This window comes from Delphinapterus leucas, chromosome 8, assembly GCF_059928025.1.
Source record: "Delphinapterus leucas isolate spDelLeu-1000000601 "Yukka" chromosome 8, BTC_Dleu_Yukka2, whole genome shotgun sequence".
Lineage (NCBI taxonomy): Eukaryota > Metazoa > Chordata > Mammalia > Artiodactyla > Monodontidae > Delphinapterus > Delphinapterus leucas.
Window position 1 is genome coordinate 11,283,557 of NC_143136.1, and position 24,349 is coordinate 11,307,905.

General features: G+C 42.1%; 2 protein-coding genes across 5 annotated transcripts in view; both read right to left on the minus strand.

Moving 5' to 3' along the window:
- Window positions 1–1,980, minus strand: part of DAW1 (dynein assembly factor with WD repeats 1) — a 27,481-nt gene extending 25,501 nt beyond the window's left edge. For all 3 annotated transcript variants that reach the window (XM_022567881.3, XM_089916269.1, XM_022567880.3), the window contains exon 1: window positions 1–1,980. In XM_022567881.3, coding sequence (XP_022423589.2) covers window positions 1–118 — 118 coding nt within the window. In that variant the 5' untranslated portion in view covers window positions 119–1,980.
- CCL20 (C-C motif chemokine ligand 20) overlaps window positions 1,976–24,349 on the minus strand; it is a 37,423-nt gene continuing 15,049 nt past the window's right edge. For both annotated transcript variants that reach the window (XM_022568322.3, XM_022568321.3), the window contains exon 4: window positions 1,976–24,349. This exon is cut by the window's right edge and continues 11,631 nt beyond it. The gene's annotated coding sequence lies outside the window, so the exon portion shown is untranslated.

Genomic DNA, 24,349 nt, shown 5'->3' on the forward strand with positions numbered 1-24,349 from the left:
CTGGCGGGTAATACCGGAGCAGGAGGCTCTTGAGCTTCATTCTCTCGCAGGGGAACCACCAGCCGACCGACTTGGTCGTCATGGAAACGGCCAAACAGCGGAAGGCGCCGGCGCGCATGCGCGCGCGCGCCGCACAAAGTTCCCGGGACTCGCGGCTTAGAGCCTAAGGTCTTGGGGTGCGTCTTGCGGCTCAGGCGTCCCGGGGCTGGCCGGGGTGAGGGGGTCCGGGATATGCTCGGTCGCAGAGCGCGCCCTGCCCTCCCCCCCACCCACATCTGCCTCGGGGTTCCGGAGGGCGGGCGCCGGGTTCCGGGAGCCGCTCAAGGAGTGCGCTCCTGCCCGCGCCGCGGCCTCCGGAATCTACACCCTTTGGTGTCTGGGGTGGGTGGGACGAGGGCCACTCGTGTCTTCAGTAAGGGAGACCTCACAAGGGGCGAGGCGCGGCCGAGGACCAAGGGCCTCAGCTACAGTCTGGGCCACACGCACTTTAACCCATTGGGTTTCCAATACTGAAGGGTGGGAGAAATATCCCACGCTCGGTTACTGTTCTCGGCCCCTCATGCCCTGTCCCTGTACCCACAAAAGAAAAATGACCTCGACGTAATCGCCTACATTTCCAGTGCCATGCACTGCGCCAAGGGCTCTATCCACTATACTCCCAGTCCGAACAAAGGTATGAGTTATGCACCATTTATTTCCACCCCATCTCAAGGATGAGACAACTGAGCATTAGAGAAAGTGCAGAACCACCCAAGGTCACAGAGAAGCAGGTGGGAAGGCAGACGTGTCAGAAGCCTATACCTGGAAGCCTCCACCTATGGAGGCTCCACCTGTGCTCTTAACCCTGGGTTTAAGGCTTTGGAGGCCTTTTGACTTGTTCTGTTTCTTGCCAGCATGGGTTCTTTGCCTGCCATGTTGAGTTTCCATCAGGAAGACTGTGGACGGGAAGAGTCAGCTAGCCAGGTTGTCAATTTCCTCTAAGGAATTTGGCCTAAATCCCTAAATTAGAATTTCCCAAACTTAAGCAATTCCTGAGGTATCTTTATAGCCTTGGGCCACAGCGCCTTATCAGCTGCATACCTAAGGGTTTTCTTTAAGTTCTTACAATTTCTCTGAACTGGCTCACTTGTTCTACTTCACATTTTTTAACGTAATTTAAAAGAAAACTGTTGTCAATACTGTGAATTAAAATTTTGTATAATTCTCAATGAGGAGCAGCAGGTAACTATAAAAATAAATTCAATTTTTAAAAATACTATTGAATCACACCGGTCAGAATGGCCATCATCAAAAAATCTAGAAACAATAAATGCTGGAGAGGGTGTGGAGAAAAGGGAACACTCCTGCACTGCTGGTGGGAATGTAAATTGATACAGCCACTATGGAGAACAGTATGGAGGTTCCTTAAAAAACTAAAAATAGAACTACCATACGACCCAGCAATCCCACTACTTGGCATATACCCTGAGAAAACCATAATTCAAAAAGAGTCATGTACCACAATGTTCATTGCAGCTCTATTTACAATAGCCAGGACATGGAAGCAACCTAAGTGTCCATCAACAGATGAATGGATAAAGAAGATGTGGCACATATATACAATGGAATGTTACTCAGCCATAAAAAGAAATGAAATTGAGTTATTTGTAGTGAGGTGGATGGACCTAGAGTCTGTCATACAGAGTGAAGTAAGTCAGAAAGAGAAAAACAAACACTGTATGCTAGCACATATATATGGAATCTAAGAAGAAAAAAAAAAAGGTCACAAAGAACCTAGGGGTAAGACGGGAATAAAGACACAGACCTACTAGAGAATGGACTTGAGGATATGGAGAGGGGGAAGGGTAAGCTGTGACAAAGTGAGAGAGTGGCATGGACATATATACACTACCAGACATAAAACAGATAGCTAGTGGGAAGCAGCCACATAGCACAGGGAGATCAGCTCGGTGCTCTGTGACCACCTAGAGGGGTGGGATAGGGAGGGTGGGAGGGAGGGAGACACAAGAGGGAAGAGATATGGGAACATATGTATATGTATAACTGATTAACTTTGTTACAAAGCAGAAACTAACACACCATTGTAAAGCAATTATACTCCAATAAAGATGTTAAAAAAATACTATTGAAATACTTTATGCTATTGCCTGCCAGACTGCAATAAAAAGGCCTTTCCTTTCTTTCTTTTTTTTTTAAAGGGAAAAATTAGCAACTATTTGAAATTTTCAAGACAAGCTAGCACACAACTGAACCTTTTTACTTCATATACTCGGAATGTTGGAGAGAGATTGAAATAAGAAAGCCTCTGCTGCTAAGTGATACAATTAAACCTAATACAAATGGACAGCACATAAAAATCACCTCATCCCACCAGCAGTAAGCATCCCACACTTGGGAAGCGGGGAACCAGATGAAATCTAAGACACCTTCTAGCTCAAACTTTCCCCTCATGATTAAGACTCCGGAAAGGGTTTAAGTAGGCAGAGGCAAAGAGCTCATCCGTAGAAATGAGGGGTTCTCCAGTAGATTTCGTTCACCCATGTTATTGCTTATGCTTGTGCCATTTAAAATGAGGCCTTTGGAAAAATAATAACTTTGCTGTAGAGAAATCTGGTAGACACCATTTAACCACTGGATCAAAGCTAACGTCACCAATATTGGGACAAACTGACATCTGTATCTCCATTACAATGCACTGCAAAGGACAGAGCAATTCTCTGGAATTTCTGCCCACGATGCATTACCTGCCTCTAATCATGAGGAAGCATCAGAACAACCAAAAACTGAAGAAATTGTACAAAATAACTGTCAAGGTCAAGAAAGAAAAAGGTAGACTGAAAAACTACTCCAGATTCATGCACACTAAAGAAGTTGAACAATTAAATGCACTGAGTGACCCTGGATCCTAGACCAGGGAAAAAATAGTTATAAAGGACATGATTGGGACTACTGGATGAAATTTGAATAGGGATTGAGGTTTAGAGTATATTTTATTAATATTATATCAATGTTATTTCCTAATTTGATCATTGTACTGTGGTTATGTAAGAGAATGTCCTTGTTCTTAGGAAAAACCCACTGACTTATTTAGGGATAAAGGGGTATGATACCCGCAATCAACTCTCAAATGGTTTTGAAAACTTATGTGTAAGTATAGACGTGTGTTGATAGAGCCAATGAGCAAAATGTTGAATCTAGGCAAAGGGTTCCTTTTGGGGTATTCCTTGAGTACTCTTGTAACTTCTCCATAAATTTGAAATTATTGCAAAATAAAAAGAGGCCTTTGTTTCCCACAGGCCAAGCCAGCTTCAGAACATTCTGGGATATCAGTGGCAATCACAGAACTATTTGGCTCCACTTTTGTTCTGTTAAGAGAGTCCAAGTTCAAGTACACTCCCTGTTTCACCCCTAATTCCACCTCCATCTTCCTCTAGTTATAGGACCCAAAGCCTCCATCGTTGCCTACCCTTCACCACTCCCTCCATTTCCACGAGTTCCTGTCCTCCCTAAGTGGCTCTTTTCTTCCTGTTCCAGGTGAAAGATTTTCCCTACTTCCTCGAACCAAACTTTTAAGTGTTGTCCTTTGCTTTTTTAAAAAAATTCCAGCTCTGTAGCTTTTGACATCTCTCCCTTTGCTCAAGGAGCATAAGCAAAGTTCTCCCACGTAAAAGGTTAGAGAACCTGCTAATCATCCCCCATCCCATGATATCCAGAGCTCAGAGCACAGTTCCTTGGAAATGAGGTCCGTTCTTCCCATAGCCCATGCCCACCGCAGCCTTCACCTCCATCTTTGCTTGAGTGTCATTTATCTGGATGTCCAAGCACCCTGACTGTCCATTCAGTTTCCAAAGTTCTTCTCACAATTTCTCCCAAAGACCTCTCTGCTAATAGGACTCCTAGTATTCTGACTTAACAGCCCAGAATCCTGGTACCGAATATGTCCCCATCCCCCTTTCTAGGAAGGCAGTAGGGTTATATGCAAATGAGGTGGTGATCCAAAGAGAAGTCATCAAAGTCCTGAGTGCAGGCAGATTTCTCTTTTGGCCTTGGCAGAAGAAGGGGTTAAAGCTGTGCTTAATTGACTCACCATCTACTCGTTCCTGGAAGCTCCTGCATGAATCTCTCAGCCTGAGGAAATAACTGTTGCACTTTAAATCACCCCCAGGGGAGGGCCATTAGTCTCAAATGATGTACAAAATTTTGCAAAAACAAAACTCCTACATTATCCTGGTGATGGGAGCATATCCCGGTGTGTAGAGCACTTGGTAGGACGTTCTCACAGGGCTTTTAGAGGCCTCCCTAAAAGTTGTAAAATACTTTTAATCAATTCATGGCATCCTGTGTTGATCTGAACGTTGACTCGCTAGATCAACAACTGCAATTCATATGGATTTGTACGTATGAATGTAATATTGACCCTGGGTTTCTTCCCACTGACACCTGCCTTGACCAATCAGAAACTGAAAAGTTAGCATTAATGTTATTCACCCAAATCGCTTCAGTCCAATGCGTGGAAGCCATGCTGAACTTCAGTTCTCACAGTGTGTCCCCAGACCAGCAGCAGTAGCATTACCTGGGAACTCGCTAGAAATGCAAATTCCTGCCCTACCTCACACCACCTACAGAATCAGAAGTGCTGGTAGTGAGGCTCAGCAATTCGTGTTTGGATAAGTTTTCCTGGTGATGCTGATGAATGATGAAGTTTGAAAGCCACTGCACTAGTGTAATAGGTTCCATTGGCTTGGCCAGGCCTGAATGAAATTGGATACCCTCTCCCTGCAATTAGGCCCTTTGTGTATTCTGAACAGTCTTCCCTGATTGTCAGGGACAGTAAACCGGTTGCTCAGATGATGTGAATAAGACCCAGAAACAACATGGGAAGAGACTGGAATTCTTTGCATACTTGTGTTTCAGGTGCTCCAGTGCACTGAGAGAGACCAATGGACATCAGACTAGGGTGGGAGAAGAAGGCTCCTGGGAGGGAAGATGGGGAGAGAAGAGGATCCCTACACATGGGAGAGGGAGAGAAGCAGGGGGAGAAGGATGACGGGAGGGAGGCGGGAGGCGGTCTGGGGGATCCAGATTCAGCACTGACAAAGGACGGGTGGTGCAGGAGGGGTTCCAGTTACCTGCCCCAGCAAGCCCCCAAGCAAGGAGCTGCACCAGGGCAGAGACACACTGATGACACATCCGTTTTTATTTTCTTCCCATCCTGCCTCCATCCCACTGAAGGGCTCACAAAGCCTCTGACCTTACCTGGGACCAGAAAACTGGTGGGCCAAGGTCTACTGACTGAATCATTCAATCAGTATGTGTTGAGGACCTATGAGTCCCAGGCATGTTCCAAGTACAAGGGATCTAATTCTGAAAAAATATTTCAGGGGACTCGTTCATAGAAAGAATCAGACTTCAGGTGGGTTTGAAACTATTGCGTTTTTGGAGAGGGGGCACGTCTCTAGGTGAGACCACATTTACATTCACAGAAAGGCTACTAGTGAGACATGCAGATCGCACCAGCAGGGCTGATTGACATAGATTTGCCACTTGTAATTCCTTAGAGCAGACTGCCTGACTGGAAGCCTGGCTCTGCCATCTACCAGCCGTGTGCTCTTGGGCAAGGTCTGTAAACTCTATGGCTCCAGTTTCATCACCAGAAAGATAGGAATGATCGCAGTATCGAATAACAGAGCTGTTCTCGCTGAGTCTGGCTCAATCAAAAACACTCCTTAAGTATCAAGGATGGTAATGCTAACAATAAGCATTTATTATCCTACGATGTTTCAAACTGGGGAAAGGGTGTGTCCATAGTGTTCTTATTGAACCTGATCATTTGGGTCGACAATTATTCTGATAATCACTTACATTCATCTTGGAGTCCCTTGTACGATAGTTAACAACAGGTGTAACTTACGACTTATGTTAATTAATATTAGTATAGTTGGTATAAATATTAAAACTAGCTTACGTTTCTTAAGACGTAACTACTTTCTCTGTAGATCCAAATAGATTTGTCTTCATAAAGAAATGGCTGGTGGGGATTCAATAGAAGCATGGAGAGGGTTCTACACCTTAACAAGTCTGGAGATAGTCCAGACTTGGACCGAACAGAACAATGAACAACAGATGTTAAAGGACCTGAGAATGTCCGGAACATGAACAAGGAGACCTGGGGTGGTCATGACACTACCTTCCATGTCTGGCACATAGTAGGTCCTCCATTAATGCTTGATGCTCAAGAATCTGGAGGATGCATTTGGAAGAGGAAGGAGTTGATTAAGTGCACGTGGAGGGCAGGGCTAAAAGAGCCGGACGTGCAAAGGCAGATTTCAGCTCAGTATAAAGAATTTTGTGCCAGTGGGTCCAGTAATGTGTCCAAAAGTACTGAGAATTTCCCAGCACGGGAAGTGTTCTAGCTGAGGCAGTTTGTCCAGCTTCCAGAATTATTGTAGAACACAGTGCTAAATTAGCTGAGGGACAGGGCTAGATAAGAGAGGTCTGATTTCCCTTAGGATGCTACGATTCCATGATTTTGTGCTGTCTGTGTTTTTAGAAGAGAATAAATGTGGAAAGGTGAACAACAGTGGATTGCTAGTTGGAAGATAGAAGTTCCAACCCTGGCCTTCACATCAATGACCTACCTTTAAGAAAGTCATTTGTCCTTCCAACCCTTGGTTACTCATTTGTAAATCACTCTCTTTCATTCCATGCAGCTTCAGCATACCACGACTAGCTTATTCATGCTCTGAGCTTTTATTCTTGTCATTCTTTCCACCTGATAAGCCTCCCACTTCATCTGTTCTGAAATCTTACCAGGCTAGAATCACCTTCTCCACAGGCTCAATTCAATTCAATACAACAGTGTGTGGTAAGGAAAGGTTTCACAACACAGACTCTGAATTATTCCTACCAGGCAGTTCCTGCCTTAAGCCCCCATTCAGAAGGCTGCATCTGGACACTCTCAGGTAAATTCATGTGACCCCAGTGATTCCTCAATCATTTCATGTTTAAAACAATGTTGCCTTCGGAGCTGTTGTTTTTTCTTCCTCCGATGGAGTTTATTATAAACTAGTGAGGGGTCTTACACAATAGCCACATTTTATGGATTGATGGAGAAAAGGCCTGACATTCTCAGTCTTGGTTATCCCTGGTCCTGGTCTCCTAGTTGCATTTATAACCCTCCCCCAGCTTGTCAGTGTGCCCCCTGCCACCTTGATGAAGCCAATTGCCGAGACGTAGCTATGTCCTGCTTTGGGCCCCAGCTGGACCGCCCACTGCATATCACCTTTGTATTTCCTCCTCTAGGCCAGGGGACCTAGAAGTCTCTCTAGCTCTTTGCTAACTTCCACGCATCACTAAGGGGTCCTGCAAACTTTCAGTTATCTAAAATCACCAGATTGACCAGGAGAAGCTAGGGGGCTCTCTCCAGTCTGCATCGAGAGGCCATTTCTACCCAATTTCCACCCATTTCTGTGATTCGTGAAAGCTCCTTGCTTGTAGGATTCCAGTGTCATTTCAGGGAAGCTTGGTATTATTCTTCTTGGCTACTGAAACTCCAAAGATGCTCCTCTCTCACCCCCCCACCCCACCTCTCACCATAAGGAACTCTCTCCATTCTTCCTCTCTTTACCCAGATGAAAGGGTCGTTTTCTAAATATGCTGGTGAGAGTGGTGCTGGGCATTAGGGGGTGGGACTGGTTTACAGTCAGTTTGCTGATGCCCTCTGCCTGCCTGAGAAAAAGGCCTCTGTTAGTCTTGTGACAAGCAGGTAAACACATCCAGCAGAGCTTTATTTAGTGCCAGCACCAGCAAAAGCCATGCCTTTGGACAAGTTATAACAAGGTGTCACCTCTGGCCTGGAGGTTTATAAAGGTATCTCTTCACCGGTCCTGGGCCTCTAAGGCCAGGCTTAAAGGGGCACTCTCAAAGCTGGCAGACCCAAGATGAGCATGGGCCAGGTTGCCCCCCAACTCATGGTCCCTGGCAGGGCTTAGTGGGCTGTCCAGACTGCCTGCAGTCCTCCACTCATGCCCAGGGGATTGTTGGTCCTTACAGCCGAGCTCACACAAAAGCCTTGACCCCTCTAAACCTCCCTATGTGGCGCGTTCTCTACTGTAGTGCATTTGCTTGCAAGCTCCTTTTCAATGCAGAAGAAAGTGGGGCAAGATAGCATGCCACATGGTTCGGTTAGACTTGCCAAGAGTCACACTTTCGTTGAACATAGTTGGTGACGCTGTTCTCTTCAGGGAGACTTCGTGGCCTAGAAAGGATGCAAATAGGAGTCAGAGGATTTTGAAGACTGAATGGCGGTTCTGCCACTTATTAGCTGTACTAGTAGCTTTTCAAACCCCAGTTTTTTCACTTACAGTGGGGATAGTAATAGTATCCGCCTCATGGGATTCTTGGAGAGATTCAATGATGTAAATATATGAAGTGCACTGTGTACCTCTTTAAATTGGTAGGCACCTAAATTTTTTTAAACCTTATGCTGCAGCTATCTGCCTCTGTAACTGAATTATCTAACTCTGGAATACTTACATGCGCGATATATCTAACCATCTGTTCAACATAAAATATCACTTTGAGGGATTTTTTTACAATCCTGTTATGGTTATTTAGCGGCTAAGCAACCCGCTGGCAGCAGGGGGCAGCAGTGTACATATGTTATAGATGAGCAGTTTCGCTTGTTTCCTTTCAAAGTTCAGAGCCAGGGTCCAGCCAGAGAGCAAGGTGTGTGCCGAGAACACACCTTTCTCCTGTCTTCACGAAACCTGTCTTGAGAGTCATTCCCTGGATATACCAAAACAGTCCAGAAGACAGATTCTTATTTCTTTTATCTTTTTACAATTTTGTATTTATTTGTTCAGGTTTTGTAATTTGAAAGTGTTCTTTTTGTTTTGAGAGCATATTCAAGATTGGTGAGGTAGATTTTTTTGTTGTTGTTTTCTATTGCATTTAACTTTCCTTATGTGTCACTGCGGTATTCTTAATCATAATTTAATATATTTGAGAGTGACAAAAAAACATAATTTTTGAATGTATAATAAAATAATGATAATTTTAGGCGGCATAGCTATAAGAAGTCAAAACGTGTAATTTGAATAGCCATGCTAATGACATGCAAATATGTTAGCAATGGCAACAATAATAGTTAACATTTACTGAGTGCCTATTTTATGCCAGGCGCTGGGTTAAGTGCATCACGCAAATTATTGCCTGATTTAATCTTCACAAAACCTCTATGAAGTAAGGACGATGCCCATTTTACAGATGAGAAACTGAGGTTCTGAGAGGATACGATAGTTTGAGATTCCTTCTCCCTGTTTCTGGCCTTTATAAGTAGTTCTTTTATTTGACCAGCTCTTTTGCTTGCCTTTTAGTCTAAATTTTTTATTTTAAAAAAAAACTAAAATTATATTTTCTCCTGCCTCTCATTTTTATGAATGTAGCACTTTTATCGTGAATAAAGAACTGCTTATAATACTGCTTTCCTGAGATGAGTCTGTGTCAACTCAAGAGCCACAGTCCCTGCAGGACTCATGGTACAGTGTCTAACAGACTCCATGACCATGAGAGCACGGCTGCCTCTCAACCAAGATTTTGACTTCACATGTGCCTATTGAATTGAATGCACGGTTGCTAAAAAGTAATATTTTAAAACAGAAAGAGAATCTAACTGCTCTTATTTTGTTTTGTTTTCCATGGGAATATATACAAAAACATTTTTGAAAATAAAAACTTGTGAGACCTATGGTGCTATTCTTCTTTTTTTTTTTATGGTGCTATTATTCTTTTTTTTTTTATGGTGCTATTATTCTTTTCTTTTTTTTTTTTTTTTACGGTGCTATTATGCTTGCTGTCATTGCTGTTGTTATCTTTTTTCCCAGGACTTAAATCTCCTTCCCAGCATCTCAGTGTAGCAATAATTGTGGGTAATTCTGGGAAGGTATAGCTGACTATCTCGGCTGATCTGCTATAGGTGGGGCTCCACATCTTTTGTCTCTCACTTCTCTTTCTCTGACCCCGTTGACGCTTCCTTCTCGAAGCTTCTTTTGCTTTCTCCTGCATTTCTGATCTATTTCTCTCCTTCTCATGTTTTAGTCCCACATTGCCATCTCCAACACAGCCTACGTAACACCATCCTTGTCCCAAACCAGCTCCTTTGCAGAGACTTCCTGTTCTCTCTTTTCTCATATTTAATCAGCTGATAAGTCCTTTTGTTTCCGAAACTCTTACTTGGCCACTTTGGCAGAGCTGACAGCTTGGCTCACTCAGTTCTCTTTTCTCTTACTGGTAGGATGGAGAGGACAGAAACTTGCCCTCAGTGGAAAAGACCCTGATGCCGGATAAGAATTTTCCCTCTCTGCCTACCACGCTCCCTCCTGCCACACCGTCTGCCTCATGCATTGCTGTAGGTTGAATATGTGTGTCCTCCCAAAATGCATCTGTTGAAATCCTAATGCCAAGTGTGATGGTATTAAGAGCTGGGAACTTTGGGAGGTGATTAGGTCATGAGAGTGAGCCCTTACGAGTGAGATTAATGTCCTTTAAAAGGAAGTCAGAGAGAGAGCTCCCTAGCCCCTCCTCCCGTGTGAGGACACAGCAAAAAGCTGGAAGGGGGCCCTCACTCAACCATGTTGGCACTCCAGTCTCACACTTCCACCCTCCAGCTCTGTAAGGAATACATTTCTGTTGTTTATAAGCTGCCCAGTCTGTGGTATTTTGTTAGAGTAGCACAAACAGACTAAGACATGCATCATCACGATATCCAAACCATGTTGCTACTGAACACAGCACCATGTACATGCTCAAGAATTAAGGCGGTCAGAATTCCCTGGCAGTCCAGTGGTTAGGACTCGCGCTTTCACTGCCGTGGGCCTGGGGTTCAATCTCTGGTTGGGGAACTAAGATTCTGCAAGCTGTGTGGTGCAGCCAGAAAAAATTAAAAATAAATAAATAAATAAACAAACAAATAAATAAGTTGACTATTACTTCCCTTAAAAAAAAAAGAAAAGAATTAAGGTGGTCGAAGAGTTCTCAGCTCTTCTTACCATGACCTGACCACCTGGAAGCCACTGGCCTACAGAGCACTTCGTTCCAGGGCCAGGTGGAAAGCAGTACTTGGTGAGATTGTGGCGTTTGCCCCTGATGTGGTTATTTGCCCTGAACCAGCAGACATACTGGGTACTGATTTTCCCATAGCTAGAATCCATTGTTCTGGGATCCAAAGGATGGAAATTAGGGTGGCATCTCTTAATATTCCACCTACTAATTCACTCACAAAAGTTTGATTATCATCTTTTCAAGTGTGGTTTTGCCAATTTAGATGTCTGAATTCCTGGGACAAAATTGTTCCATTAGACACAACAATGTTCCCATAGCTGCCCTTTGGCCATTTCAGATTCCTGTGTCCCTGGATAAACAGGTAAGAAAGGAGGGTGACCACATTTACTGGGGAGATTAGATCAGTTATCAAGGGGAAATGGAACTCCTGCTAAATTAGGCAGGCAATGGGAAAATATTCCTCAAACCAAGAAATTCTATGGGGACCCCACTTCATGCCACGTCAAGTGGTAAAAATCCATGGAAGACCGTGAGAACCAATATAACGAGGACCTCCATGATTCATACCCTTCAGGAGTGAAGGTCTGGGTTACCCCCTGAATAAAGAACCCTAACCTGATGAGGGGCTGGCTGAAGACAAAGGCAACATAGAACAGGCAGAGGAGTAAGAAAGATACAAGTAACAAATACTCATGATCAGTTGCAAAAAATGTACATTGTTGTAGCTAACATATTCCTTCTCACCATTTTATGTCGTATTTTTATCTTTTCTCTCCTTTTTTTCTACTGTTCTACATGGGGCTTAGTTTTCCCCACATGTTATAGTATAGCAACCAATACTGTGGTTAAACTAAAGGGGGAAAGACTGACACCCAGAGGTGAATGCTGCATGTGATAACATTTGGAGTCTCTGCTTTGGGGGGAAGTTGAATGTATTCTCACCTGCACGAGGGATGGTTTCATTACAATAATGGGCACATTTTTTGCTGCAGTTGTTGTGGTTTGAAAGTTTGTGAGGGAAGAAGGAAATCCATGGGTATCACCAATAGCCAAAGATGTCATCTATGGCAAGAATTGGATATTGGCTCCAGCAAGTGCATCAAGGGGAAATGGAACTCCTGCTAAATTAGGCAGACAATGGGAAAATATTCCTCAAATCAAGAAATTCCAATCCCCTTGTATTGGTGGTATGAGGACTTACTGCAAGCTGGAGCTGAGAAACCCGAGACTACATTTCCCAGGCATCTTTCTACCTCAGGTTTCTCAGAGGACCTTGCCACCCTAGCGGTCTGTAAAAAAGAATGGAGAAAGAAGTGCTTAAACCCAGTCTTGGGCTATGTTCTCAGCTATGATAGAAAGTTTGGAGACAGAGTCAGAAAGATGGGAGTTTGAAGCCCTACTCAGCTACCGCATCCTATGGGAATGTGGGCAATTTCCTGACTTTCTCAGCATCCCGTGGGTATAATGATAACCCCTCCCTGGGAAAATTACCGTGAGACGTAAGGGAGATCATGAGTGTAAACCACCTAGTACAGTACCTGGCACACACCACCAAAGGTTGGTTCCTCATCCCCTAACAATTGACTGATCTGTTTGGCAACTGGTCATATCTTTTCCCCCAGATACAATGAGTAAAAAATGGGCAACATTTCAGGAAGGAAAAGAAAAGCATCTATGATAGTATCTAACTGGGCATAAAGCCAGGGAAAACATCACTCCAACAAGGATGTGATTTCTTTTTTTCTTTTTATTTCTTTTTAGAAGTAGAAAGTTATCTGGACAAAAGACGCCATTAGAAACTAGGGCCAATAACACGTTAAGACGTTGGACCACATCGCTCTCTAACCAGATGTGCTAGTTAAGTTTTTTATAAGGGGTAGGGCTGTGTTTTGCTGCAGCCCACACCCCCGCTGCCCCGATTCCTCTAACACCTTGACTTACTCCTCTCTTGGAGCAGGAAGGTGCTACTTAATACCTAGCAATAGCCTAGAGTGATCTATTATTTTTTAGTACTTTCCAGGGCAAAGTTCCTAAAATATGTTGTTACATGCTCTTCACTTTCATGCTAAAGCAGAACTGTTTAAATTGCTTGTTCTCAGAATTCACCCATGACTTAAACCTACAGAGGTGAAAAGAATAAAAATTCAAACTGTGTTTCTTCACAATGGAAACCACCACTTTTGAAACAATAAAGTGAAGTTAGCTTTCAGGTCTGGCTGTCTTGCTAAGGCTATTGTTCTATAAATGTTTGGTATCTGATAATCCAGAGCAGAACAAGAAAGCTATTCACTATCAGGGAACAAAATATACAATGCGTGATAAATTTTCTGTTATAAACTGCTCAGTACTTCCCATGCTCAAGGTGAAGGGAGGAAGTTCACGTCTGAGAACTGGTTTGGAGGAGAGAAGGAACTTATTTTCTCTTTTATTAAAATACTTCATGAACCTAATTAAAGTTGTGTGCCATACTTAAATAGTTGCAGACTACATTCATTTGACTCTTCTAATATAACCAGGACTATCGAAACAATGAACTGATATTTAGGTATATACCTATGTAAGTATAGTACTTAGATATTGTTTAATAAATGTAACAATTCCACCTATTTATTAATGGGGGATATGAAGGAGGTAAAGGGAAGAATGGTGGACAAAAGAGAGAAACAAATAACTAAGACAGATGGTTAAAGAGGAGGAAAAGAGGGGCTTCCCTGGTGGCGCAGTGGTTGAGAGTCCGCCTGCCGATGCAGGGGACATGGGTTCGTGCCCCGGTCCGGGAAGATCCCACATGCCGCGGAGCGGCTGGGCCCGTGAGCCATGGCCGCTGAGCCTGCGCGTCCGGAGCCTGTGCTCCGCAACGGGAGAGGCCACAACAGTGAGAAGCCTGCGTACCGCAAAAAACAAAAACAAAAAAAAGCAGACAAAGAAAATTGATACAGCCACTATGGAGAACAGTATGGAGGTTCCTTAAAAAACTAAAAATAGAACTACCATATGACCCAGCAATCCCACTACTGGGCATATACCCTGAGAAAACCATAATTCAAAAAGAGTCATGCACCACAATGTTCACTGCAGTTCTATTTACCATAGCCAAGACATGGAAGCAATCTAAGTGTCCATTGACAGATGAATGGATAAAGAAGATGTGGCACATATATACAGTGGAATATTACTCAGCCATAAAAAGAAACAAAATTGAGTTATTTGTAGTGAGGCGGATGGACCTAGAGTCTGTCATACAGAGTGAAGTAAGTCAGAAAGAGAAAAACAAATACTGTATGCTAACACATATATATGGAATCTAAAAAAAAAAAAAAAAAGGTTTTGAAGAACCTAGGGGCAGGACAGGAATAAAGATGCAGATGTAGAGAATGGACTTGAGGACACGAGGAAGGGGAAGGGTAAACTGGGATAAAGTGAGAGAGTGGCATGGACTTATATACGCTGCCAAATGTAAAACAGATAGCTAGTGGAATGCAGCCGCCTAGCACAGGAAGATCAGCTTGGTGCTTTGTGACCACCTAGAGGGGTGGGATAGGGAGGGTGGGAGGGAGACGCAAGAGGGAAGAGATATGGGGATATATGTATATATATAGCTGATTCACTTTGTTATACAGCAGAAACTAACACACCATTGTAAAGCAATTATACTCCAATAAAGATGTTAAAAAAATAAAGAAAAAAGAAAAGCAGACAAAGAGGAAGAGAAAAATATAAGTCATTTGAACAAAGCCAGGGAGAGAGAGAGAGAGAGAGAGAGTGATGGTAGGTCTAAAATATAATAGGAAACACAGTGCTAAATAATCCGAATTCCAATTCTAGGTTTTGGGAGCAAGTGATCACAAGTGCAGGAGTGAAGCTGTTTATTTCTCTTCCCCCCCTCCCCGCTTTCCTAGTGTGTGTGTGCACCATTGTATCCCTCGTGCCTAGCCCAAGGACAATAAGCCCTCTTCAGTCATTGAATGAGGATGGGGAATCATCCCAGAACAACAGAAGGTCAGTTGCAAAGACATTGACAGGTACCCTCTCTCCCTAGTCGATGTACAGCCTATCTTGTTTCCTTTTGGTAATAAAGAATACATTTCTCGGGGCAGTTAGGGTGAACTTTCTTCTAATAGGATAAATTCTCAGCCGGTGTCCACCACCAGTTCAGCCCTTGAGACTGGATCCAGCAAATTGAAGTCATCTTCCATAGGAAAGTCCAGCAGAAGCTGGCCGTACGTGACCACCGTGCAACCCCACTGCTTCCTCACACCACTCTCCAGTCCCCTCTTCATGATGACCCTGCCCTCTGAAAACATTTTTCTCTTCTTCTTCTTTTCAAAGTATGGCATCCTCTTGGTGTGGTCTGAGTAGCGCAAAGGAAAGGGACTGTTATGTTCCTCGTTCTAGAGACCACAAACCTCATGCTGTACTTTCAATTCAAATGACTTTCCTTTGGGCACCACATGGGAATAGGAAAAGCTCACCACTGAAGAGCAGTTTACAGTTTACACGCCTCACACGAGGAGCAGTTTCCCTCCCCTTCTCTGGATACAAAGCTCTGGGAAGTTGTTGAAACAGGACAAGGACGTTTGTTTTCGGCTGTCTCAGCTCCCTTCACTCGCCAATTCTCCTTCCCACCAGGGAAGTGTTCTCTTCCTTCAGCGTCTGCCATTTGCAAGGGTCTTTCTGGACTCACTCCAGCTGCCAGCCTGTCGCAAGCCTCTACATTAGCTGCCCTCCTTAATAATCTGCCTCCAAACCCTTTCCCAGCCAAACTGCTTCCTCCTGCACAGCATTCTGGCAAAGCGGACGGATGCTGAGCTAGGCTGCGTCGAGACCCAGCTGCGTGAATCCAGGCAACCGAGTTCACTTCCATTCCTCCTCCTGGAAAGTCAGGAGAATAATGGTGCCAACTTGCTGGTATCCTCGTGAGACACAGCAATACATGTAAACCCCTAGAGCAAGGCCAGGCACTCGGGAGGCATTAGCTACTATTATAAGCTTACCCTGCCTCTGCCTCCCAAGAAAGCCCATGAGATTTACAAAGTCACGCCAAGGAGGGACTGACTCTTGCCTCCAAAGCATCAATGGCAGGATTCCTTAATAGCGGACTCCTGCAATGGTGTGCAAAATTATACGGATACAAACAATTTTTTTCCTGAAATTCTCAACCTTGGTTACACATTAGAATCACCTGCAAAGTTTTGAAAGACGACTGATGCCCAGGCTGCCCCTCCTCTATCAGATATTCTGGTATACGTAGCCTGGAATTGCTCCCCAAATACATAGGATGGGCGTCCATGGGTGAGAATCAGTAATGCATAGCAAGTTTCTTAATGAGGGTGGGCATCAGATCACTTGTGCGGTTTTATGTGTGTGTGTGTGTGTGTGTGTGTGTGTGTGTGTACACCAAGACATCACTCCCAGAAATTCTGATCCTATAGGTTTCAAGTGGGACCAAGTACCTCTATGCTTCTAAAGCTATACAGGTGATTCTGATGTGCTTTGGAAAACCATTGGCCAGCGAGCTTTCATCACCTTTCCAAAGGTGATGAAGAAAAGTTGGCTCCCAGACAGCAGTCTGAGCTGTGGTATCTGTCACGGATGACGTTTTCCCCAGTCCAGACTCCTCTCATCTGGACCCAGATGCTCTCACTCAGTTCCCGGTGGGGCCAGCCCTGCGAGGAAGTGCTACCAGGAAGGGCAGAGCCCTGAAGCCTCTGGCTCGTTCCTTCTCAATCAGGAAAATCACCAACCAGGGCAGGTTCTGTCACTGAGAGTGAGAAAGCCGGGAGAAATGGTTGGCACCACGAGATCCCTTCTTTATATTTATCCCAAACATTTTAGAATGAGTAAGATAACCTTAAGAAAGTTGTGTCTATTTCTGTCAATATTTGCATGTGAGAACAGATTTTCAACAATAACCGATAAAGGTTAAATCCAAGAAGAAGTAGGATACTGTCACTTCATTTCACACCTCACAAACTATAGATGTGCAAATTGACAAGCTTGTATAAAACAAAGTACACTGAAATAAAGTAAGATAAACTGTCATGTAGCTATTTATTTTTATCTATCTAAATTCTTTAATATATTCCTTTTTTAAAAAAAGACATTTAGGTATCAACATAACTTGATTCCTATGCTTAAGATGAATTTCCCATTATTCTGAAATTGTTCTTCCCATGCTTAAAATGTGAAAATAGCCTTTCTTTAATGAAATGATGGTGTATTTGCTCGTTGCTTTTAATGACTTTGCTTTGAAAAACAATGGATTGGTAACTCCGTTCATCAACCTCTCTTCGCTGTGCATCTCCCACACCTTTTTCTAAAAATTTTTTTGGAGTATAGTTGATTTACAATGTTGTGTTAGCATAGTGAATGTTATACATATACGTGTATGTAAAACTGATTCACTATGCTGTACATCTGAATGTATATTCATATATAATATATATATCCACTCTCAATTTTTTTAGACTCTTTTCCCACATAGACCATTACAAAGTATTGAGTAGAGTTCCCTGTGCTATACAGCAGGTTCTTATTACCTTATTATCTATTTTATATATAGTAGTGTGTATATGTCAATCCCAGTCTCCCAACTTATCCCTTCCCACCCCTCCCCGCAACACACACCTTTTTCAAAACTGATCTGTGAAATCCCAGAGTCTTTGAAAAAGGTAGCCTCTGCAAAGTGCTTTTCAAAGTACAGATCTTCCTCAACTTATGATGGGGTTACGTCCCAATAAACTCATTTGAAAATATCAGAAGTCAAAAAATCTTTTAATACACCTAACCTACCAAACATCATAACTTAGCCTTGCCTACCTTAAACGTGCTCAGAACACTTACATTAGCCTAGAGGTGGGCAAAGTTGTCCAACACAAAGCCTATTTTATAATAAAGTGTTGACTATCTCATGCAGTTTGTGCAAGACTGAAAGTGAAAAGCAAATTGGTAGTCTGGGTCCAGAAAGGCTGTAAGTGTGTTGGTTGTTTCCCCCCATGATCCCATGGCTGGTGGGGAGCTGAGACTCACTGCCACTGTCCAGCATCACGAGAGAGGACTGTACCACACATTTCACTAGCCCAGGAAAAGACCAAAATTCCATTCGAAGTACAGTCTCCACTGAATGCGTATCGCACCATTGTAAAGTCGAAACATCTCAGGTCAACCATCATTAAGTCATAGACCTTCTGTATTTAAACAATATACAAATATATGAAGTACTTAAACAGTATACAAATACATGTATACAAAATTGAGTGTCTCCAAAATATTGGCATCTTAACAAGTGCCCCAGATGTTTCTTGCCTATGAAAACTCAACAACCAAAGTAAAGATACTGCGTTTTTAAAAAGGAAGTTTCTTTACTCAGATAGATCTATAACTAGTAACACATCAAAATGACTAAGTATTTGGGGGAAGCGGGGATTCATGAATTTGAAAAGTGTTTCTTTGGAATAATGAACAAAGCAGGGAAGAGAATGTTGGATGGATGGATGGATGGATGGATGGATGGATGGATGGATGGATTGATGGATAGAAGGATGGAAAGTTGGATGGATGGAGTTTGGATAACTGATGGAGAAAAGGAAGGGGGCTGGAAATAGGAAGACTAGAAAGAATTGGGAAGAGGGAGATAATTAGATGAGGAGAAGAAAGAGGAAGAGAAATATAAGAGAGTAGATAGACGTAGATAGCATCGAGGGAAAAAATGCTGCGAGCTACTATGCAAGTGGATTAAATGGTGATTTTGTCCTCGGTTCCCTCCTCTGAAAACAAGCAAATTGATTTTGATTATCTCCAATGTCCTTTCCATTTCTGACATTCTTTGTGTCTATAGGGTACACAAAGAAGAAGAAAAAGGAAAAACAAAAGAGATGAAAAGAGGTTCAGTAATTCCAAAGTATTAGACTATGTATTTTCTTACTATGGTCACAGTAACAAACTACCACCGCCTTCCTGGCTTAAAGCACAAACTTTTTTCTCTTACAGTTCTGGAGGTTGGAAGTCCTAAAATCTAGGTAGCCCTCCTGTGCAGTTGTCATGTAGGCTTAGATTCAGAGATGCATTTGATTCAGGGACCCAGGCTTCTTCCATCTTTTGACTGTATCTTCTTCTACTTGTGGCTGCCAAGACTGCCTTCAGGATACAATTGCCAGATTTAGCCAATGAAAATACAGGACACCCCATTAATTTTGAATATCAGATAAAGCGCACATAATACTTTTAGTATAAGTATGCTCCAAATATTGCATGAGACATAATAATGCTTAAAAAAGTGTGTTGCTTATCTGAAATTCAAAATTAACTGGGTATCCTCTATTTTACCTGGCAAACTTCCTTGGGGATCATATCCATTCCAACCAGCCAGATGGCAAAAAGAGCATGGATAATCATTCTCTAAGGGGCTTTTATGGTTCAGGCCAGGATGAAAGTCTGCTCACCGATGAAGAGCATCGCATACTAGCTCTACACTCAGGACAATTTCTCCCATGTCACTCTGCCAGCCACTCTAGCCCCTTCCTAATCTGCTTCAGAATGCTAATCTGTGCACAGTACCACTCTGTTTATAATCCTCCCAAACACGTTTACATTGCTTAGGAATCCCGGCCCCTAACCTATTTCCACAGCCCCATTTACGACTCACTCCACACTTCCCAACTCCTGCCACACTGTCTTCCTTCAGCACCTCATATAAATCTTTGAGCCAAAATGAAACTCAACTGGACCTCCATAATTGCTCAGAAAAAGAGAAATGTCAGGGCCAAAATGAGCCAAGTGTCATATAAATTAACACCCAGGGCCATACAAAGAGGGACTGTGAGTAAGTCTTCCTACTGTTGAATATTTTATGAAATCCCAGGTTTCTTTTCAGTCCTTTCTGGATTTAGAGGCCAGGGCCCTCAGCTGGCTCAAGCAGCTTTTGTTAACATTTCCAAAAAGATAGAACTAAGAAACTGAACATAGAAAATAGTGCAAAATATGAATTTGTTTAAAGGAGGGTGGTTTTTAGGCTTCCGTTTAAAAAAATGGTCTGACCCAGTTTTCAACTAGGTCAAGATGTGGTAGACTGAGTTAAATCATGAAAGGCACAAATTACCCCAGAGCAGAGGAAGATTTTCATGAAGTCACTTCCTAACTGCTCCCTTAGCTTGAGTGGAACTTGACTTTCCAGCTGAGGGAGTGTCGCACCCCCAAGGAAAAGTGAACTCATGATTTTGACATCCCTCTACTTTTATATTCCCATCCTTCTCCCAGCTTTCACCAGGTTGCCCATTCCTTCCTGCAATGGTTGATTTTCCCCTGTCTTAATGACTTGGAGCGACTCAAAAGGGATGGCTTTGTGGTGTTTTTCACCTTTTCCTTCCATTTTTCTTTTACTTTTATTAGAGTAAATGCAAAGAGACCTGAAATTTAGAAAATCTAACAGTTTTTACCCTTTTTTCTTCTTCTGTATTTTCACTTGCATCATAAATTAAAAATTTTTTGCTCCTTTCACCCGATTATTTCCCTTAACATCTTTATATGATTGAACTACTAGGATTATTTTTTCCTCTTATGCCTTTCTTGTTTCTTTTCTAGAGGTTTTTCCATTACTTGGTTTTGTTGATCTTTGGACCTTCTTGGTTTTCTATAGATATTGTTCTTTGAAAAATAAGCCTCATTTTATTCTTGCCTTGTGAACTTTTAATTTTCACATTCCCGTTAGATATTTCTGATCAATTTCTCTTTTGTTTTTTGTGTTAAAACTTTGTTTCTTGCTTCTCTTTCATTTATTTTCCCCCTTCCTTCACCTGAGAGGGATATGGTCTTAACAACCCATCTTCTCAGATCTTCTTTGTTTCCTTCTTCCCTTTTTTCACTCTAGCTCTTGCCTATATTTTTAGTTTTTATGTCTTTAATATCTTTCTCTCTGTCTTCCTCCTGACTCATTCCCTACTCTCTCTTCTCCTTTCTATTTGTGCCTCAGTTTTCCCTTCTAAGTTTTCCTTATTCCTCTTCTTTTCTTTAGGTCTTCCTGTTTTGGCTTCATAAAAAGAAAAAAAAAAAAAAAAAAAAGAAATGTCCTCAGGGGAGAAGGAGGGTGTGGGATGGATTGGGAGATTGGGATTGACATATATACACTACTATGTATAAAACAGATAACTAATGAGAACCGACTGTATAGCACAGAGAACTCTCCTCAATGCTCTGTGGTGACCTAAATGGGAAGGAATCCAAGGAAGAGAGGATGTATGTATACGTGTGGCTGATTCACTTTGCTGTACAGCAGAAACTAACACAACATTGTAAAGCAGCTATACTCAATAAAAATAAATAGATACGTAAATAAAAATAAAATAAATTAAAGAAAAGCAATCCCATCATTATAGAATGCCACAGTTCTCCCACTTATATCACCTTCTCACCTCATAGGTTTAACCTCAATCAAAATTCAAAGCAGAATTGTAAATTTAACCTTAAAAAAACAAATCAGATATAACAACATATGAAAGGAATGCATAAAACAAATGTATAGTGTACTGAACAAATATTTATAACAATTCACAGAACCTCCACCCAGGTTAGACTCCCCAAAAGCCCACAGTGCCCTATTTTGGTCACATTCTCCTTACTCTCTCCTGAAAATAAGTGTACTCTTTGCCTTTATGCTAACCATTTCCTCACTTTTCTTTAGTTTTACCACCTTTGCATGCATTCCTAAACAGTAAGGTTGAATTTTTTCCTGTTTCTGAATTTTATAAAAATGGGATCATCTGTAGATAGATCCTATATATCGCTCTCTCTTGTCCTTTTTATTTCACTCAATGCTGTGTTCAAAAGTCTAGGCTATTCAATAAAAAAAGAATGAAATAATGCCGTTTGCAGCAACATGGATGGACCTAGAGATTATCATACTAAGCGAAGTAAGTCAGACAGAGAAAGACAAATACCATATGATATCACTTATATATGGAGTCTTTAAAAAAATGATACAAATGAACTTATTTACAAAGCAGAATCAGACTCACAGACTTAGAAAACAAACTTACTGTTACCAAAGGGGAAAGGTCGGGGGAAGGGATAAATTAGGAGCTTGGGATTAACATATACACACTACTATATATAAAATAAATAATCGACAAGGACCTACTGTATAGCACAGGGAACTCTACTCAATATTCAGTAATAACCTAAATGGGGAAAGAATCTGAAAAAGAATAGATATATGTATATGTACAACTGAATCACTTTGCTGTACACCTGAAACTACCACAACATTGTGAATCAAGTACACTCCAATATAAAACAAAAAATTTTTTAAAAAATTCTAAGCTATTGCTGCGTTTAGATCTCCACTGCATGCGATATTCCACTGTTTATCCATTCTAAGGTTGACGAGCCAGTTTGGAGCTACTATAAACAGTGCTGCTGAGAGCATTCTTGTACAAGAATCTTGGCACATGTGTGCCCACACATCTCCAGGGTATGAATGGGACAGCACTGATGAGTCACAGTGTGTGCTTATGTTCGGGTTTTGTAAAAAATTCCAAGCTGTTTTCCAAAGAGGTGGTAACAATTTACATTCCAACTCGCAGTCTACGGGAATTCCTTTTGCTCCACAGCCTCTCTAAACTTGGCCCATCCAATGGGCAGGGAAGGGCATCTTCATCTCTGTATGCCCGGAGCTATCCAGTTGACTGGCTTTTAAAAGATGCTCCCAGGCTTCCCTGGTGGCGCAGTGCTTGAGAGTCCGCCTGCCAATGCAGGGGACACGGGTTCGTACCCCGGTCCGGGAAGATCCCACATGCCGCAGAGCGGCTGGGCCCGTGAGCCATGGCCGCTGAGCCTGCGCGTCCAGAACCTGTGCTCCGCAACGGGAGAGGCCCCAACCGTGAGAGGCCCACGTACCGCAAAAAAAAAAAAAGATATCCCTAGGTAGAGCCTACGATATATTTTTTAAATCTCCCCCAGGTGATTATGATGCAACCTGCCTAGCATGGAAGTCCACAGACAGGTACACAGGATTTTAAGGTTTAAAGGCTTGTAGAGGTCATGAGACCTAATCTGCCATGTGATGCAAGAATCTCAATGCTGACATTTTGATATTTCCCAGTCTTCCTCTCCTGCAGATTATGTTATCGTCTGCAGTAATTTACCAACCTAGCAGAAACTCTATTAAGAAAAGCCACTTCACAATGAAATAACTTCTTCCAAAATTATGCAATAAAGGAAATGCCCAAGTTACATTGTGACTTGAAAAATCCACATTTTACTTTACAGAATGTATATTAAACTTTAATGGTATGTGATATACTACTAAACTCTTTAAGAATATTTTTATCAGCTTAAAGCACATTCTATATAGTAATACGCCAGAACAGGATCTCAAAGTAGTATCTCCCAGAACCATGGAATTGCTGGATACAAGATTAGAAGTAATCTTAAAGATAATTGTTTTAAAACAGGGACCTGTTTTAGAGTAGGAGGCAGAGCTTAAAAATTATGACATTGAAAAAAAGTGACTCCAGAGGCCCTGATGTTTGTCTTTTACTCAGCTGTTGGCTGAGCAAAGAGCACTGTATTTAACATAGCATTCGGGATTCTTTTCAAATAAATGCCAATTTATGTTCATTTCCCTACTTAATCATTCCTTAATTTTCACTGGGATCTTACCTCAAGATGCTTGTTAACTTCACCCCTTCTGTGGATCCAACTCAACATAAACAGTTGGAGAGTTGACTGAAGATAGACAAGAAAACAGAGCAAAATAAAGTAACAAAAAAATAACAAAAATCTGTAATTTTGAAAGAGCCCAGTGATTATGGATATGTAAACAATGAACCCAAATTGGAAAGCAAAGGTGGAGGGGCAAATTTCTTCCAGTATCACCTTTGAGAACCTGAAAAATAATTGGGAATGAAAGCCAAACACTCCAAGGTTCTGACTCTGATAGTGACAATGAGTGTTGCTTTCAATTGGTGATGGATTGGTGACAGAGGTAGACTCCAGCTGTACCCAAATTCCTTTTAATTTCTCATCCCTCTTTTGGGTATCCACTACACTGTTTTCTGAAAATTGTAAATCCAAGTGGCTAAATGATAGTTAAATATCGTAGAAAGAGTCTGATCTGACCTTTAGGGTAGAGAATTTACATTAGTAAATAAATAAACATGAGATTCATCTGGGTCTGTTCAGAAGTAAGTTCATGGTTAACAACTTCATATATATTCTTCATCTAATAAATAGGCTAGCAGGATCTCAGAGTTTGATATAGATCCTAGCCTTTCAAAGTTGTCCAAAGAGCACC